Source organism: Anguilla anguilla, chromosome 12 (assembly GCF_013347855.1).
Source record: "Anguilla anguilla isolate fAngAng1 chromosome 12, fAngAng1.pri, whole genome shotgun sequence".
Lineage (NCBI taxonomy): Eukaryota > Metazoa > Chordata > Actinopteri > Anguilliformes > Anguillidae > Anguilla > Anguilla anguilla.
The window spans coordinates 3569287-3588586 of NC_049212.1; the positions used below are offsets into that span (position 1 = coordinate 3569287).

General features: G+C 40.0%; 1 protein-coding gene across 1 annotated transcript; it reads right to left on the reverse strand.

The window, feature by feature from the left end:
* Positions 1-1033: 1033 nt before the first annotated feature.
* On the reverse strand, positions 1034-18891 carry LOC118209909. The gene is made up of 3 exons (XM_035385634.1): positions 18839-18891; positions 18645-18720; positions 1034-3245 (listed from the first exon to the last, which is right to left on the reverse strand). Exons 1-3 carry the CDS (start codon positions 18889-18891, stop codon positions 1869-1871), a joined length of 1506 nt encoding a protein of 501 aa, XP_035241525.1. The 3' UTR covers positions 1034-1868.
* Positions 18892-19300: the final 409 nt, after the last annotated feature.

Here is a 19300-nt window from a genome sequence, read left to right on the forward strand (position 1 = left end):
AGCAAGACAAAAGACTGCTGAAAAAAACAGGAGAGTTTGGGAAATCCTACATCAGAGCTCAGACGACGAGACGACTCTGGTTGCTCATTAGCATAAAAGGCGATGCAAGAGGGTAAACTAACCTAGTGACGATTCTCTCCGACCAATCAGTGGTCTGCAGTGTTTTCATGTCACCTTTTGGTATCGCCTCAGCTCACTTGGAACCTTGACGGAGGATGCCCGATGGAAAACCAAAAAAGTCGAGTAGAGTCGAGTCGAGTTGAGCCGGTACCATGCGGTGGAAAAGTTGCCAAAGTCTCTACCACTCTTTTTCCATCTGTAAATATTTTTTTGATGACCATAGATGCTCATGTAAGAAATCTCTGGGAGAAATATGGGCATTAATGTGTTAATTACCACAGGGGTGATTCTTATTTATCCTAAAATTAAAAACTAACTTCTTGGTCTTACCAATATTCAAGTTTCATAATTGGTATCACTCCAGCTAACAAAGGATACAACCTCCCTTTTTCATCACCATGAATAAGTAAGCTAACAAAGGCGAAACAGTTGGAGAGTTTCAGTAGGTGACAGGACACCTGACTGCGCCTACAGTGAATAGTGTGAATATAAAGGGGGATAACACTGTTCCTCGTGGTGCCCCCGTCTTAGTTAAAATAGAGTCAGACACCTTATTTTGAAGTCCAACAAACTGAAGTCTAGAAAGGAGATAATCCATGACCCAAGCAGCAATACTGCAATGCAATTTAAAAATCATTCATTTATATGCTAAAAGGTGTGATTGTATCGTATTTAAATCAGTATTAAAATAAATTAAAAAAAAAACAAAATCCTGGCAGAACTAGCTGTTGTTTCCAAGTGACTATAGATGCTATGAAGCATATTAAACTCAGTACTGCATCATCTACTCCCACCCTCTTCCTATATGAATACTGTAAGTGATCCTGAAAAGAAGAGACTTTCTTTCAATGAATTAACATGCATAGGACAAACATAAGGAGCAGTAAATTCATAAGCCATACACAGACACTACTTTGGTATAACGTTTATGGCATTTTTTCAAGCATGTCCAGTTAATCACTTGAATGTCGAGGTATTTCTACAGAAAGCTGTTGCCGCTGGCTTAACACAAGAACGACAGTTTCAACAATAGTACGTATTGCATATTTTCTTCTTTGGTCTGCAGACAGCTTTGACATGAAGAAACTTAAAACCTTCACCAAAAAGTCAGAAAAGCTTGAATTGAATAGAATCACTTAAAAATTCCCGCACAGCTCAAACACAGTATTTTATTTAAGTGCGCTGTTGCACATTTATTTTATTAAAGCAGGCAACTAGACTAGCAGTCTGTTGAAGGCATCTACCTGACAAATAAATTAATAACTGCCATGAATTTGTAAAAGTCAGATTAATCAGATTTTAAATAAGAATGACATTATTCATAATTTTAACTCAAACTAGTAAACCAATTCCCTGGAAGGGCGACTGAGCAAAATGTCAATAGCAATTGCAGTGAAGCAAACAATGACTGCAGACATGTACGTTTAACTTAGATACAGCACTCTGGCCATTGATTCTAGCATGATGGGCTAAATGAAAATGTAACTGTGCATCAGTTGGAAGATAATGTTTAGTTGTGGATTTTATCTGCTCCAATCAGTTGGAAGTCAGTTGATCAAATTGAGTTGCTTTAGTATAGTACACTGAGTGCTGAAACCAATTTATCAAGAGGAGAAAGGTATTCTACACTGTGTTCTACATCGTACTTTAAGAGATTTAAAAAAATTGAATCTCATTGCTTTGCAGTCATAAAAAATGACTTGTTTGAATTTTAAAGGGTGGAAGGAGCTTGTTGCAGCCCATACTGTTTAAGGGTGCACGGCAGAGTTTAGCCTTCGAGAAGGCAGGTCCATTTTGCTGAGTGCGTGATCGACTCCCCTGATCATCTCTGGGGCGTACCTCCACAGAGCCTTGTCCATCACCAAGTCCTCCCTTTTCAGCTTCGTGTTCTTGCGGCGTCTCATGTGGAACAATCTCGCAAAGTCGTACGGCACTTCCACGGTCCGGTGAGACTGCTTCTTTATGGTGTGCACGCTAATTTCAAACAACCGCCTAGGGTTCACAATCAGCTTCCCGGTGGTGAAGTGTCTTTTGGGAATGGGCTCTCGCATGACGTGCCGCAGGAAGTTAACTCCAGGGATCCCCGCCCACTGCGACAAATTGTACTTGCCGCTTTCTTCGAGCTCCTCGATGGGGAAGACGTTGTTCTCGAAGTAGAAGCTGGCATCGCTGCTGTACTTCTGTTCGAGAGTACTCAGGAACTCGTACCAGGTGACGTTCTGCAGCGGGAGAATGATCTCATCCGGGTCGTGCATGAACAGGTACTTCGTCCGGTACATGTTCCTGTATACGCAGTCATTCAGCACTGGGATTTGGCCGTAGTAATGTAGGTCTCCGGGTGATTCCGAAGCAATCCAACTAGATGACACCTTGATGTATTTGTCTATGGGCCAGTCAATGATCTCAATGAGTCCAATGTCTCTGTAGTAGCGCAACACTTCTTCCATGTCTGGACTACAGTCGGTTTTGTAGAGGACCACACGCTTGGCCCCCAGGAGCTGGTACATTTCCATGGCTTGCACAAACTGTAAGACGTTGTTGTATTTGTTGAACATGGTGGAGTGGCAGATGGTAAAGTCCACCGGGAAGTTGGACTCCCGTCGCTTCTGGTTGCGAACCGGAAGGAAGGTCAGGTTGGACGTGCTTCCTCCGACGGTGGTCACGGCAGCGCGAAGTTTGGAGCACCCAGGAGGGATTTCGCACAGCAGATCCGCGGTGCCGTAGGGGAACCAAAAGTGCGACGGGTGCACCGTCAGCTTTGCGGGAGAGGGGACGAGCCCCTCGTTGCAGGTGAAGACGCAGCTATAGTCAATCTTCTCCGAACGCCACGCGATGGTGATGAACCGAATGCTGGCATTCCAGGTGCGGTGTTCAAGGTACGCGTTCAACAAAAACATTTTAGATCCGCTAACAGGGGTGAGCGTGGCAATTCTCGAGTCTGCCTTTTTGGCCAACCATACATTGGGCCATACGAAGAGCTGTGATGAATAGCAGAACAGGAAGATGATAAGTACTGCAGTTGACCCCAAAGCCATTTTCCAGGGAAACTTCTTTGCCTTGGTTGCATGATGGTTTCTTGAGCAGTAATTGCAAGCTGCAAACAGTCGCACCATTTTGCTTCCAATCTAAAAAAACAAAACAAAACAAACACATAAAAATCAGTGAATGAATTTACTGCTGTGATAACAGCTAGTAGTACAGAAACTGAAAAAAGGGTAACCTATGTATACTATATGAAAAATCAATATGGTGTGGCTAGTCATCAGCCTTCTTTTCGCCAGCCTGTTAGCCATAGCAAGCAAGTTTAGTGGATTGAAAGTCTACAAACCCTCCTTTAGCTGGCAGGATGTATAAATAATGAAGAGATGTACTTTTGGATTATCTTTTTTCTTTTTCTTGTGTCTGAATCTTGGTTTTAAATAAGGAACCTAGTTGTTAGCTAATCATATTATTTACAATATTATGATGTCATGCTTCACAGAAGAAGTGAGTTACATGAATAAACCATTTTCTCTGACTGTGATAAATAACAGAGCTAGTCATCTAGCAAACCATCTTCCACATAAGCAATGACATCCATCTGCATTAGTTAGACTTGTAGTTCCATGAGATCTCCAATGCAATACCTAAATGGTTATATTAGTCAGTGTAATGTTAACTTGGTAGCAACATATTAGCTACCTGGCTGCACTGTGCTCTCCCTACAGTAATGTTGGTGTTGTAACTGTATTTCAAACAGGACTGGCTACTTAACAGAAAAACAAAACAAAACTAAGTGGCTTGCTGCTAGACACAGCATGCTTAATTTTTAAATCAGACAAAATTATCTGTTGCCATTTTATATTGTCCGTGGGCAAAGTTTTTTTTCTTATGTGCTTGACAACCTCTCCACCGCCTTCCTCCATTGCTGCTTCAGTATCCGTCTGGAAAACTCCTGGGCTGTTGCCTTGCTTCTCCTGCACAAGTCTTTCAACTTCACCATACTGTGCTGGCCACCTACACACAGCTGGCAACCTTTCTGAATCTGCACATTAACAGGGACTGTTCCTCAGACAATCTCAGATAACCTCTCTCCATCAATCAGACCACCACATCGTATCTTTCTCTATTCCCTCTCTCCTCCAAACTATTACGTCTCTGAGATACACTCTCTGCTTTATTCTCTGTCTCATATCTCTACCAGTGCTGTGATACACTCTCTGCTTTATTCTCTGTCTCATATCTCTACCAGTGCTGTGATACACTCTCTGCTTTATTCTCAGTCTCATCTCTCCACCAGCGCTGTGATACACTCTCTTCTTTATTCTGTCTCATCTCTCCACCAGTGCTGTGATACACTCTCTGCTTAATTCACTGTCTCATCTCTCTACCAGCGCTGTGATACACTCTCTGCTTTATTCTGTCTCATCTCTCTACCAGCGCTGTGATACACTCTCTGCTTTATTCTCTCATTTCTCTACCAGTTTCTGTGATACACTCTCTGCTTTATTCTCTGTCTCCTCTCTCTCTACCAGTGCTGTGATACACTATCTGCTTCATTCAATTCAATTCAATTCAATAAGCTTTATTGGCATGGTAAGGGTACACTTACATTGCCAAAGCATACACTCACGTGACAAACATAACAAACAGGCAATAACAATTTAACTACAATAAACAGAAAAAATATAAAATCCAGACCACAGAAATAAAATTCTACATCTAGAACATAACGCATACAAAATGTCAATGAACTATAATAATTTTACTTTTTGACATTTTTAACATTGGTGTCAATGTTACTCCCTGTCCCTCAGTTTGTGGCAAGTGGCAATGTATTGTGCTGCCAAATCCGCACATTCCCTTCTTTCTCCCAAAAGGAATGGCAGCTTCTCTGTCTCTGAGTGCATGTCAAATTGTGGGCAGATTTTTTTCATTTTGAGGAAGAACAGTGACCTTGTCTCTCTGTATTTCTCACATTTCGTGAGGAAATGAAGCTCTGTCTCCACCTCTTCAATGTCACAAAGTGAGCACAACCTGTCCTCTCTGGGCAGCCAGGTCTCGATAGACAGGTTGTGTTCACTGAGTCTATATCTTGTCAATATTTTCCTTGTTTTTAAATCTTTCACTGTGGTCAGGTAATCTTCCACAGTGTACTCTCTTTTTAGGGCCCGATAGCATTCTAATTTGCTTTGTGTTTTTGTTTGTGTGTCCCAATAGGTAATGTAATTTTCTTTGTGTTTTGCTATAATTTGGTTGACTCTAATTGTTTGTATGTTGCTGTTTTGAGGCTGCTTTGCGTTAGTAGGGGTTAATGAACTAAGCTTCAAGACTAGCTGGCTGAGGGGACTCGTCTTTGGGCTCATCTCTTGGTATTTCAGGGCCTTGTAATGATAAGAGTGGGGGTCGCTGTTTTTGAGGTGAATCCAAAATTTAACTGCCCTTTTTTGGATGTTAATTAACAATGGGTACTGGCCTAATTCTGCCCTGCATGCATTGTTTGGTGCTTTCCTCTGGACATGGAGGATGTTTTTACAAAGTTCTGCATGCAGGGTTTCTATGGGGTGTTTGTTTATGGGGTGTTTGTTTGTGCTGTGATACACTCTCTGCTGTATTCTCTGTCTCATCTTTCTATCAGCGCTGTGATACACTCTCTGCTGTATTCTCTGTCTCATCTCTCTATTAGTGCTGTGATACACTCTCTGCTTTATTCTCTGTCTCATATCTCTACCAGTGCTGTGATACACTCTCTGCTTTATTCTCAGTCTCATCTCTCCACCAGTGCTGTGATACACTCTCTGCTTTATTCTGTCTCATCTCTCTACCAGTGCTGTGATAAACTCTCTGCTTTATTCTCTCATCTCTCTACCAGTGCTGTGATACACTTTCTGCTTTATTCTCTGTCTCACCTCTCTACCAGTGCTGTGATACACTCTCTGCTTTATGTGAGGGCCCCCGGGCCCTTTGGTGTTTAAAATGTGAGCTCACCACTAGGGCCCCCCAGACCCCTCGCTTACAATGTGAGGGCCCCCAGGCCCCTTGGTGTTTAAAACGTAAGCTGATCACTAGGGCCCCTGGGCCCCTCAGCGCTTACAGCGTGAGGGACCCTAGGCTCCTCAGCGCTTACAGTGTGAGGGCCCCCAAGCCCCTTGGCATTTAAAGACTGAGCTGACCACTAGGGCCCCTCGGCCCCTGGGGCTTAAAGCATGATCTGACCAGTAGGGTCCCTGGGCCCCTCTGCGCTTAAAGCATGAGCTGACCACTAAGGCCCCTGGGCCCCACAGTGCTTGCAATGTGAGGCCCCTCGGTGCTTGGTACATACAGTGCATGCTTAAAACGAGAGCCTCTCGGAGAGTACAGTGCTGTACAACTGAGCCAGTTTGAAGGGTGTCATATTATGGAAAGCCGTTCGTTGTTTGACTTACCGTAACTAGCTATCCCTTTATTTTAACTAGCTGCCCATTTTCCCTAGCTAGCTGCCCATATGATTCAGCTTGTTAACAGAAATTAGTTAGCTCATAGGCATAGATTTCAGGGGGATGCAGGGGATACGTCCCCCTCAATATTTAGTACACATGCATTTATTGCCCCCCCAATAAAAACATGAAAGAAGCATTACCACCATAAATTCATGCAGAAAAGGCACAAATTGGTGCATAAAAATTCACCAGATACAAGAAATGAAGTGTTTGATGCTCAGACTTTCCTGGCGGAGGACCCCCAGACCCCCTACTTAATGTCCCCCCCCAATGTTCAAACGAAACCTATGCCACTGAGTTAGCTAGCTGCCATTTTTGCCAGCTAGCTGCCCTTACAACCAAATTAGCTGCACTAAAAAGCCAGCTAGTTAACTAGCTATCGGCCTAAAACTCAGCTGTCTAACTAGTTTGGTGGCACACAACTTAACTAGTTAGTTAGGTGGCATTGCTTTGTATGAAAGGGGTATAAGATAAAGGGGTAGCTAGCTACAGTGGGTTGAATAAATGTTAAAACAGCATGCCATAGTCATGATGCTTAAATCAAAGCTACTAGCTAGCTAACTATTAGTGCTATTAGTTCAAAACTACTATTAGTTCAAAACATGGGATGCTGTGGCCGTGGGAATAAAAAGCTCATTGAGAGCTTATTAGCTAGCCCAAATGAACAAGTATGCTAAAAGCACATTGTGGTGTTGTTACACACTAGCACACTGTTTAGTGGTTATCATTTAATATTGTTGTTGGGGGGGGGGGGGGGGGGGGGGGGGGGGGGGGCTCCAAAAGACATGTGCCCAGGGGCCTCACGGGACCATGATCCGGCACCAATTAAATATCACTCAGTATTGCTAATTAAATATGAAACGGAAATCAATGCTTTATACTTTGAGGGAAAACAACATTTACCTTTAATTCTGATTATTGATGTGGTCCTTTCTTTCTCTTGTTCAATTTAAAGCCTTTCAAACTTACGTTACCTGGCAATGTTGAAGACTCCACCTGAAATATTTCTACCCACCTGTTGCGGTAACGTTAGCCTATGGTAACGTTTGTCTGTCAGCGGAGCCTTTGAGCTGTCAATAACAGACAATAGATGGAAACACTTTAAGGGCGGTAATGGGGCAGCATGCCTATGTAGGCTATATGCACAGCCTAGGTCTGCACTGTATACAACGATTCTTTTAAGAAAGAGAATGCCTGACCACAGACTGCTGTCGATTAAACTCTTCTTTACGAAGTAGGCATAACATTAGCTATTTTGAATGACTGTCTTGTTTGTCTAACAAGTTAGATAACTTTCCTACTTAGCAAGCATGTGAACTGCATTACAAATTAGCGCAATTTACAATTATTATTAATAACAATGTAATTTCAACGACTGATGCTGAACTAGATAAAGCGTTGAGTGTTGAGAACGAGATACAATCCAACACAGGGAGCAGCTGCAGTTACCAATGTTTTAAACGGTCTGTATTGTGAATAGCTACAATGACACATTTGTGGCTAGCAAACTAGATAACAAGCGTTTATGTTGGCTACTCCTGCGGCCTTGAACCTCGAGCATTCATCTAACTAGAGGATTGTACAGTACGCCTCCGTGTGCTGCCTTGTATTTAGGCTACATCGCTGAAATATGCCCTCCCTGTCTGGATTCTCCTTTTGAGGAGCAACATACACAATGAGATGTATTAAAGCTGATTCTTCCTCCATTGTCCTCCGAGTGTCAGTTGTCGCTAGAAATGTCACAGGAGTGCGTTTGTACTTTTCGCCAAAGCCAACGAGCACAGTCAATGCAGGGAGACGACAGAACGTTTTTGAATGTTCCGCGATTTCAGTCGAGCGAAACTCCTTTGCTAGACTATCAACCGGCTTTATCTCTTGTTACTCGTGCTTGTACAAATCCATACAAGACTGCAGCCTATACGCCCAACGTTGACCGCTGGATGTAGGCTATATTCAATGCTCAACCTGTTCATTCATTTGATGTTAACTGCCGTTGTCATTTTATTTATTTGAAACAAAATTACCGATTGCTACAAAACATTCTTTGCATTTCGTGAAATTAAAAATAGCCAGTTATCAGTAAATACACAAAAGGGGCGATTTTTGTCAAGTAGAACCTATGAATATTAACACAAAAACGGAAGACCTGTATGAAATATTGTAGTACAGGCAACACGGAGACCGAAATGTTATTATTCTTTTAAAAAAAATAATTTACGACTTCCCCAAGTGTATAGTGTTTTTCCTTAGTTATTTTGTATCCTACAGTATAATTCACAGGACATGTGTACCCTACCTTTAAGCTTATAACGAACTACCTGAGATGCGCAGAATACGACACCCCCAAATGTTCAATAGACCCACAAAAAAGTAGATTTACATACTTTGAATGAGCTTTACAAATAGTTTATGCAAATTACAGTCAGCGAATCCCCATACAAGCCGAGATTTATGTTGCAATCTGTTCATTTAAACGAAATGATTATCTACACTCTTTGTCGCAATCTTTGTCTGCACTTATAAATTTACTTTGCTTTACCGATATTAATAGCCTCGCCTACTTGATAAATGTATTTATGGTATCAGTTCATATAAAGTGAATTAAAATGAACGCTACCACCACTATGATAACTGTCGAATATTTTTTTGGCGGTAAATCCACATGTAATCCCATTACATATTACATACCAAACTCGATTAAAAAATAAATAAATAAATAAATAATAAAAACAACAACTTGATAATTTTTTTTTTTTACATTTTATATCCGTAAATAGGCTACCACATTAAATTTAGATTGGCCTAATTTATTGCATACGCAACGGCAAACACTTGTTTGTTTTGAAAATGGAAATAGAAACGGCAAACATAAACAAAAAACTCGGTGCCCTATGCAACGATGGCTTATTATGAACTTCAGAAAACGATTTATTCTTTTATATTTAGCTACAAACGGGTTCTTCGTCGTACCTTAAGGTAATTAAGATAATAGATTAATACGTTTACACCACACAGAAGACACAATAATTGAATCGCATGAAGATGAATTAACGACAGTAAGCACAGTATAAATTATTTTTGGACCTGCCATTATAGACTATATTTCTAAGTATTAGAACAAATAAATCAGTAGCCTATCACATTTTCACTCTAACTCGACAGACGTTGCAGTCAATGCCTTGACATGTTTAGACTGCACAAGTTTAATACAACTTTGAAGGAATATTTTGTTCTGTACATGAACTGAAACATAAACTACACTAATACCTATTTGATGGTTACTTTTTCATAATAATAGATGGTCTTTCTTAAAGTCTTGCACACCCATGACTTGATCTATCTACGTTTAACCGGTCACATACCAATATTCCAGCCAATCGCGTATTCCAGAGGTCTTTGTTTTAAAATGCACTTTCCGACTTTATATTAGTCATATTTTTGCCATCAGACCCTCCTTGTTTGCCTCCAGATTTTCAAGTAAAGGTGACAGTGAAACACCTTGTGCAGAGGTTATCACATGAGTCCTTTCTCTTCTGCTGTGATAAGCATGATGTCCTCTTCTGAATAACTTCTGATGTTGCAAGCCACCTGTTTCAAAAACCAGTTGATCTGCATCTGGGGTTGTGCTTGTACGACCATGGATACGGGTGAAAAAACATTGCCGCACGAGCCAAACTGAAGCAAGGGAAACCATAAATGGGTAGCTACATGCTGACTTCAAGTGCCCCAAGCAAAAAAAAACAAAAAAAAAAAAAACAACTCTCATAGAATATAACACATTGTAACACGTTCCTAGGGATGCATAGTGACATAAAATAAATAGCACATTTCAGGTAAATCAGGTCCCCCCCCCCCCCCCACCCCCCCCCCCCCCCCCACCCAGTTAGCTAATCACTCAACCGGTTAGGACAGTGGGTATCATCACACCTCAGAATCATTCTTGTACAGTATATGGGGAAACAGAGAAGGTGCAAAAACTCACCTGTTCAGTTCAGCATTAAATGAACTCAGGCAGTGTGATTTTTACTTTGACGGAGTATGTTTGTTCCCACTTGTATGAACTTGCATAAACTATGAACACTGAACATTTTTACATTACATTTTACACTAACAAGCTATGGTATGTAAATATTCCCATGCTCCTCTCTGTTTTTCAAAATTGACTTTTTATTCTGCAGAACTTTATTTTTATTTATTTCACCTTTATTTCACCAGGCAAGTCATTAAGAACAAGTTCTTATTTACAATGGCGGCCTGGCGAGCGACAAAAGCCACTTAAGGGAAGGGGAGGTGGGCTAGAAGATAAAAGCATGTTAAAAGCACAAAATACATCAATAATAACAAACTAAACATAGGCACATGAAAACACAGGCAAGCAAACAGTCAACAAACGAGATATGGGGGGGAGAAAAAAAAAAGAAGAGACAGCGAATCTGTATGGTAGTTACTGTGACATTTCTGGAGTATGAAAATCACAAGCTGCCATTTTCATGAGGATAATCCACTTCCTTTCCAACCCAAAAGGCTACACAATGACTTGTACAAGCTCTCATAATCTCTTGTCTGGACTATTGCGACACCTTGCTGGCTGGGTTACTAGGTCTGTGCGGCTAGGCCACTGCAGCTGGTGGAGAATGCTGCTGCGCACCTGATTTTCAGCATGCCTAAATACACCTTCTCTGGCCTCCAGTGGTGGCGCACACTCGATTCAAAACAGCAAGTATTCTTAGCAAAGGAGGGGGGCCGGCTCGCTGCGAGTCTTTGCTGAAATGATGGTGCAGCACATATTTTTCCCTTTTCTGTGACACTTCTACATGACCTTAACAAGCTGAGTTTCCATATACATGTGGAGATGATGCACCATACATTCTCTAACAGTTGCCAGGGCCTTTATTTATCTACACTGAGGAGAAAGAGCTGGTTTTTATTTGAGACTGGCTATTATTGGAGACAGGCCATTATTTCTAATTTGTACTGTAATGTTTAATTTTGAATTTATCCTGTGCAGATTTATGGGTATATCTAGCCCAGAATTTGTCAAACTCTAGGAGTAGCTCGAAATTTAAATTATGATAAAACTAGTAAATCATTTTTTAAAATTCAAATCATTGTGGAGCATTTGCAAGGTCAACTGTTTACAGACCCCGAAAACAGCTGACAGTGTGCTGACAGATCAGTGCGCTGTAAAAGCTACAGTACATTGCATAACTTCTGCCATATTGTTCAAACCATTGTGTTCTGTAAACAAACTAGCTCTCCCCCTCCCCTGCCTGTGACAAGAGGTCCAGAGCGCTTACTGGTGGAAAAGCTCCCTCGCTAGTGCAAATCGACTTACCGCCAGATTTTGACAACAAACAACAAGAAAGGAGGAGGAAACCGCAACCTGGCCGACTTGTGAATATTGTTGGTAGCAGTATCTTCATATACATACTACTATTTTAGCAGTTATTTTAGCTTTTGGGTATGTGAGTCAATATGTCCTAAATAATTGTGCTTACCCCTGACTTTTGCTACTAAGTATGGAGACAGGATGTGCTTGGTGAGTAAATGAAGCATTACATTACATTACAGTACAGGCATTTAGCAGACACTCTTATCCAGAGCGATTTACACAACATTTTACATAGTACTAACAAGCAATAACTTCATCTTATGGGAAAAGCATCTCATTAGACCAATACAGTGCAATTTTTCCACCAGAAAAGGAAGCACAGAGGCGATGATAACGCTCAATAATAATTATTTTTAATGTCTATAATTTTACAGGCTAAACCAGGGAAACAGGGATTGCCATTCTCTGTGAAGCTCATAAACTCCAGTGGTTACTCGGGGTATTGCAGTTTAGTAAGCCGCTGGTGCCAAAATTTTCCCCATTATTCAAGTCTATTCAAAACTATGAATTTACCCTGGCCAAATCAAATCATTTCGGATTGAACTAATTACTCACCAGGCGCTGTATTTTTTTTCTGGGCCCCACAAAAGAAGATATAAGATTTATGTCATTTCTGCTTGGTCCGCATGGTTTTACGTCACAGTGCGCTTAACTGTTTGCACAGGCACACCCACGTATGAACAGGTATGAGGTCATTATTGACTCATCAGTGCCGAAAAGGGTGGAACTGAGACTTGCCTGTCCAGATCTGCTGTATCAGAATATGGACAGTATTAATCCTTGACCTGGGACTACATGAATCCACCACCATCATTGTTTTGATTATATTGTTACTTTGATATTATTACTATTAATATCACTAATAATAATGTTACCTGCCATAGTTTTCTTGTACCTATTTTTCATGGCAATGAATCATGACAAATAAATAAATGATTAGTAATAAAGCTGGCATATATTAAATTAAGATGCCATTATCTTGATTCCACCATATTATTTTAATTACATTGTCATTCTGATATTGCTACTAATAGCCTATTATCATTTAGAATGTTATTAGTTGTAGTATTTAGTAACGAAACAAACAATGAAGTCTTCTCCTTTGTCTTCAACCCCGCCCACTCACACCTGAGTACCCAGACCAGTCACTGACATGCAAATTCATTAGAAACTATCTGTAAATGTATCCCAACAATTACTCAGACTGGATATGAACAAATAATTTGAAAACGAGTCAATGGTCAACCATGAAATACAATCAGCAAACAAACCAGCTACATGGGAATGAAGTCAATGAAATACATTCAAACACACACAAAGTCAACAATGTAACAGAATATGCATTTGAAGATCTATTTGCCACTATTGACTGGCAAACAGCGGCTTGTCAAACCGAGTAACCGGAGATGGAAATGGTCAATCAGATGACAAACTGGAAGAACACACATGCAGGACAGACTAATGAAAACATAACTTATGACAGAGGTTGCAACATCCACGCATAGTCAGGAATGTATTACTCTTGATATACCTTTTACAACTAATTTTGTGAAGTCGACATTTAGTTATTTATGCAGCTCTGTTGTGGAACAATGTCCAACTATCCCTTCAGCTGGAAATACTGGTGCCACTCGACCATTTCAAGATAAGACTCACCATGAATCCAAGATGGCAGCATATCAGTCTTTGTCTGAGTTTGCAGTCCAGTGTTTGTAAGTGTTTTGTAAGTTTGTAAGTTAATTGTACTCATTTTTCACACCAATTATTTTTTAAATTATAGGCAGAAGAATAGGTTTTATTTTATTTTTAATATGTTGAAAAGTTCATCTTGATGCATTATTTTTGGCTTGCTGCCCAAACTTGAAAACAGGACCACCAAACAAGGCCTAGCAAAAGGGCCCTTGAAGTGCGACAAAGTCTGCAAAAGAAAAGCTAGTGGATTATATGATTCAAAATGCCAGCGTAAGTGACATAAGAGTGGCTTCAGCGCATCTCCCTGGAGTTGTTCTGATCAGCTAGACCACCATCTCCCAGCCCCTGTTCCATGGTCAACATTCTCCATGGCTGCCTACTGATGTTGTCTATGAAGGAAGCTGGCCTGCACATCAGTAGAAGTTTTTTTTTCCTGGTCAGCTGAATCTTCTTTCTACTTGCACTTTGCGGCTCTTCGTGAACAACAAGCAATCCTGTCCTCGTGCACCTGGCAACCCACACAGTGTCTGTCTCTCTGTGATCAAAGACTATGGCTATCTGGCAACCCGTATAGTGCACACCACGGCCTGGAAATCTGCTTTGAGCGCATCTGGCAATCCTGGTGTTTGAGCTCACAACACATATAATAGACCTGATAAGGATTTGGGTTGAATCAACTGATGCTGATATAATTGAGATATCTGAAACTTGGTTGAGCAAGTCGGTTCCTGATAAAGAATATATATGGCTACAATGTGTTCCGCACTGACAGACCCAAAAGGGGAGGTGGTGTTGCTATTTGTGCCAAAAGCAATTTCCGTACGAGTGTACTGCTGTCAGAGTCCGTGTGCAAACTATTTGAAATGCTTGCTCTAAGAGTAGGGGTGTCGAAAGACGTCTTCATTACTGTGGTTGGTTGTTACAGATCTCCATCTGCTTCAATTAATATGCTGTCTTCTATCAAAAAATGCATGGCGAAACTGAACTACAGTGAGGTTGTCATTGTCGGAGTGTACATTGTCATTGTACAAAGATTAGTCAATACAGGATTTTCTGACCAGGCAGTTTCCTGGTTCAGAAGCTACCTCTTAGATAGAACACAGTGCATCCAGTTCGATGGAAAGACATCTGGTGTTTTAACTGTACAGAATGGGGTGTCACAGGGCTCAGTCCTAGGACCTCTTTTATTTACGATTTATTTAAACAATATTGGCAAACACGTGTCAAATGCCAGAGTAGATGTTGATAAAACAAAGTTGATGCTCTTCACTAGGTCAAAGATAGAGCCGCAGACATTACCTTGTATCGTTACCACACATTATAAACCAATTGAAAGGGTGACAACTTATAAGTACCTGGGTTTTTTATTAGATGATGGTCTCACTTTTAAGTTTAATATAGATTCCCTTGTAAAAAAGCTTAGGCTTAAGTTGGGTTTTTATTTTAGAAACAAGTCCTGTTTTTCTGTATCACTGTATTCTTTATAGAAGAGTGGGCTGGCCCTCCTTGGCATTACGCATGCTGTGTCACTGGTATATTTTCATTTACAAGGCCATATTGAAATTGCTTCCATCTTACCTTTGCATGTACATTGCAGACCTGCCAACCTTGGGAAAATATTTTGAGTACCACAATAGTCAGTAGTGAAAAGGGTTTCTGCCCGAATTGGTCTCAAATCATGTGCTTGGAGGAAGAATGAGTTAATTCTATGGACTGAATCTGTAACAGCCATAATTTTTAAATGTTTTTTCCCTTCCACGTGGCGTCGATAGTCTGCACACACACACAAGCCTTTCTTCATAATTCTAGTTTTGACTGTTCAAGTGATCAGGCAAAATTGTATAATTTGACCTGATTCTAAAATATCACTTGCACTGCACTGGGCTATATTATGATATACTTGCAAGTCAAAAGTTTGAGTACACCTGCTTAAAACCATTTTTAATGATTAATATTGCATTATATGATGTGTGCTTATACAAACTGATAACCATAAATGAATTGCATTCAATTATTTAATAAAAATTGAAATAATTTATTTTTTATATTGTAACATTGTTTTCATTTTCAAGTATTTACAGAAACTTATGTTGTAATGTAAAAAAAAAAGAAAACTTATGTTGCAAACACTGTAAAACACTGTATGAATAAAATTATGAATAAAACCAAGTTTCTGTTCATGATTTCCATTTTTATTTCATAATTAAATAATCAGCTTATAGGCCTAATGATAAAAAATGTATTCAGTTTAAAGTATCTAGGAATGTAAGCCTTTGTAACTAGAGGTTTAGCTAAATTATTACCTGAAGCTCCTTGGTGGCTAATGTCAAAATCATAATTGCACAATGTGCAAAATGCATGGCGCGAAAGTTTTGAGGGGCGGCCATTGCTCCTGATATTTTGTGAGGAACTTCTGGGGGGCATGGACTCGCTTCTTTTTAGTAGGTCTGCTGCTCTCTGTATATTTGTGTAGTTTCAGCTGGCATTTCGTACCTGCGTATTTTGACCAAGAATTGCGTGGTTGGTACACAAAATGCGTGCAGGTTGACAGGTCTGACATTGTCCAGCAGACTAATGGAAAATACCGACTTCGTTCACAAAACAGTGTTTTATTGTCTGTGCCAAAGGTTCGTACTGAGGCTGGCAAAAAAAGCATTCCAGTTCTCAGCTCCTTCTGCGTGGAATGAGCTCCAGAAAGAACTTAATTTGCAGGAGCTTTTATCATTAAATGATTTTAAAAAAAGGCTTAAGGTTATGGAGGAAAGTGAAACTTGTAATTGTTTTGACCCTTAGTTGCACTACAGATTACTCATGTTAATCAGATTGTGAAACTTTGAACATTGCTGTTTGTCTGCTTTTATAGTATGTTAAATGTTGAAATTTTGTTGAGTCTGTAATCGACTGCTGCTTTCTTGGCCAGGTCTCTCTTGAAAAAGAGATTTCTAATCTCAATGAGACTAACCTGGTTAAATAAAGGTTAAATAAATAAATAAAATAAAAATAATTTTTTTGATATGTGTACTTGTTCTACGTAGATTCCTTTTTATGTATGCAATTTTGTGTGGTTGTATGGATGATTGTAATTTTTGACGCCATTTTTGTTTGCTGTCTTGCTCAATTCACTGCCAACTTCATCGTTTATCTTCTTAGATCTTACTGTATGATTTAGCTTTGTATTATACATGTATACTGGGCTCACTTGCAAATGAGACAAGTGTCTCAAGAGACTACACTGTTTAAATAAATACATAAATCTCACTTGCCGACTGGGTTGTTTTCCCTTTTGTAGACTTGCCTGTCCTCAAAATCAGTTGCCTGGGGTGACCCGGAGAGCTTCATTTCACAAATACAGGAGGGTAGTTTTTTCTTTTTTAGAATATTATTAATTTCATGAAAATAATCTACTTATTAGATCTTCCATATACTGCATTTTTTGTGTTGTTTAAGGAGCATTTTTCTTGTATCACATGGATTCTAAAAGTAGTATACAGTATTACCAGAAAATTTAAAAATAACATTGTGGGGGGTTCAAAATGCTGAATTTACAGTATGTGTTCACGTCCTGAGCCTTTTCACAATACAAAAAATTTGATTGTGGTACATGTACCATGATGTGCCAATTAAAAAAATTATTTTTAAGACAGTTTTATTCTGTGTCTGAACAATATCGTAAATGGAATAGAAAATGTTACACATTTACTGTACAGCACCAGAATACCGAAAAAAAGAATAATCATTTACGGCAGTAACAACTATTTCTTAACAACAGAAATAAATTGAGCATAAATAAAACAAGTAGCCTATTGTAACCTAAATAAAAAATATTTCAATTTAAAACATGCTACCCAAACAAAAGCAATAAATGAAAGTGCAAATCACAGAAAAGCACCATATTGTGGCCAGCAACTTTAAATGGTTTGAGGATGCAACAGTAATAAGGTGTTGGGTTTATATTTCAAAAAATATGAAGAATGAAAAATTATATACTTACAATAATACAAGAATGAAGGTGTGTCTTTCTAAGAACGGTTATTTTAATGCGTGACTAATTCTTTTGTCTTTTCATTTTACTGGCTAGATTGCATTTTTATGTGGTGATCTCAGAGACTCTTCGCAAAGCTCCCTGTTTGCTCAAGCCTGCACAGAACCCATATCAAAGCTCTGTGCTCTTTTAATGAAGCCGTTTAATTTTTACACTCTACATTACAATTTATATTTTAATATTGTAGATTAATTGAGGTCAAATATGACTTTTGCATCTGAAGACAATACTTAATCCTACAAAAATTACCACAAGTTATTTGAAGTATTTCTGTTTGTTTCACATGACATTTTTTTAAAAATCTGAAGACAATGCCTCATTGAATAATAGAGTGTGAGAACTGAATTACTAGTATATTATAAACTTTTGTAAAGTCAATTTATTCATTCTTTTTATATATTTATCCTAATTGAAGTGCGCTGGACATCAACCACTATTAGTGTAACCACTTTTTACTCTGTAAAGCAAAAAATAGCAAAATGCATGAACTTTTCTTGATGAAAGCTATGACCTGCATGAAGCTGACACTGACAACATTTTAAATACGGGTGATTCTGTGTACACACATGTTAAAGAGAGATTAAATAGACAGGGGGCATTTCCCACATTTTGTTGAAACAGACACCCACAGCTACAGTTTCTTGAGAGCATCTGCATTCCCTAGCATGGAGGGGTATGTGAACCTTGAAGGTGCACTTAACTCATTGACACAAGATGTAAAACCATGCGTTGTTGATGGTGGGTGCAACATCCATCCATCCATTATCTGTACCCGCTTATCCTGAGCAGGCTGACAGGGGGTGCTAGAGCCTATCGCAGCACGCACTGGGCGAGAGGCAGGAATACATCCTGGACAGGTCGCCAATCTATCGCAGGGCACACACACCATTCACTCACACATTCATACCAATGGGCTATTTATAATCTCCGGTTAGCCTACCTGCATGTCTTTGGACCGTGGGAGGAAAACGGCGTACCCGGAGGAAATCCACGCGGACTCGGGGAGGACGTGCAAACTCCACACAGAAAGGCCCCAAGCCGAGATTCGAACTCACGACCTTCTTGCTGTGAGGCAGTGCTACTCACTGCACCGCCGTGGATGCTTGTGGTACAGCTGTAACACCCACAACATACCGGTCACAGAGCGCCGGCGCAGCGTTCTCCCGCCCCTTGGCGTTGGGCAACATAAGTTGTTTGTTCAGCCCAGTGAACTCAACGTGGATGAGATTAAAATAATAATAGAAGTTGAGAAATACAGGGAATTGTATGATCCCCAAAATACTTTTTACAAAGACAATTTATGTAAAGAACAGAAATGGAATCAGATTGCCTTGACCCTCGTAAGTAGGCCTAACCTAACGAACGTATAGCCTGTAAAACCAGGTAATGTTAAAAGTTAATATTTCTCTAGGCCAGGCTATGTCTAGCAACATCAAAAATCTCATCTGTTGCTGTCACATCATAGCTAGCTACCTAAAATCCGCTTTGCGCAAGGCAGAAAAATTGAGCCGAGGCAGAAAAGATAGCTTCACATCCGCGGCCAGGCACGCTCCGCGTCAGCTCCATAACCGGCATGTAACAGGCGCAAGTGAGTAA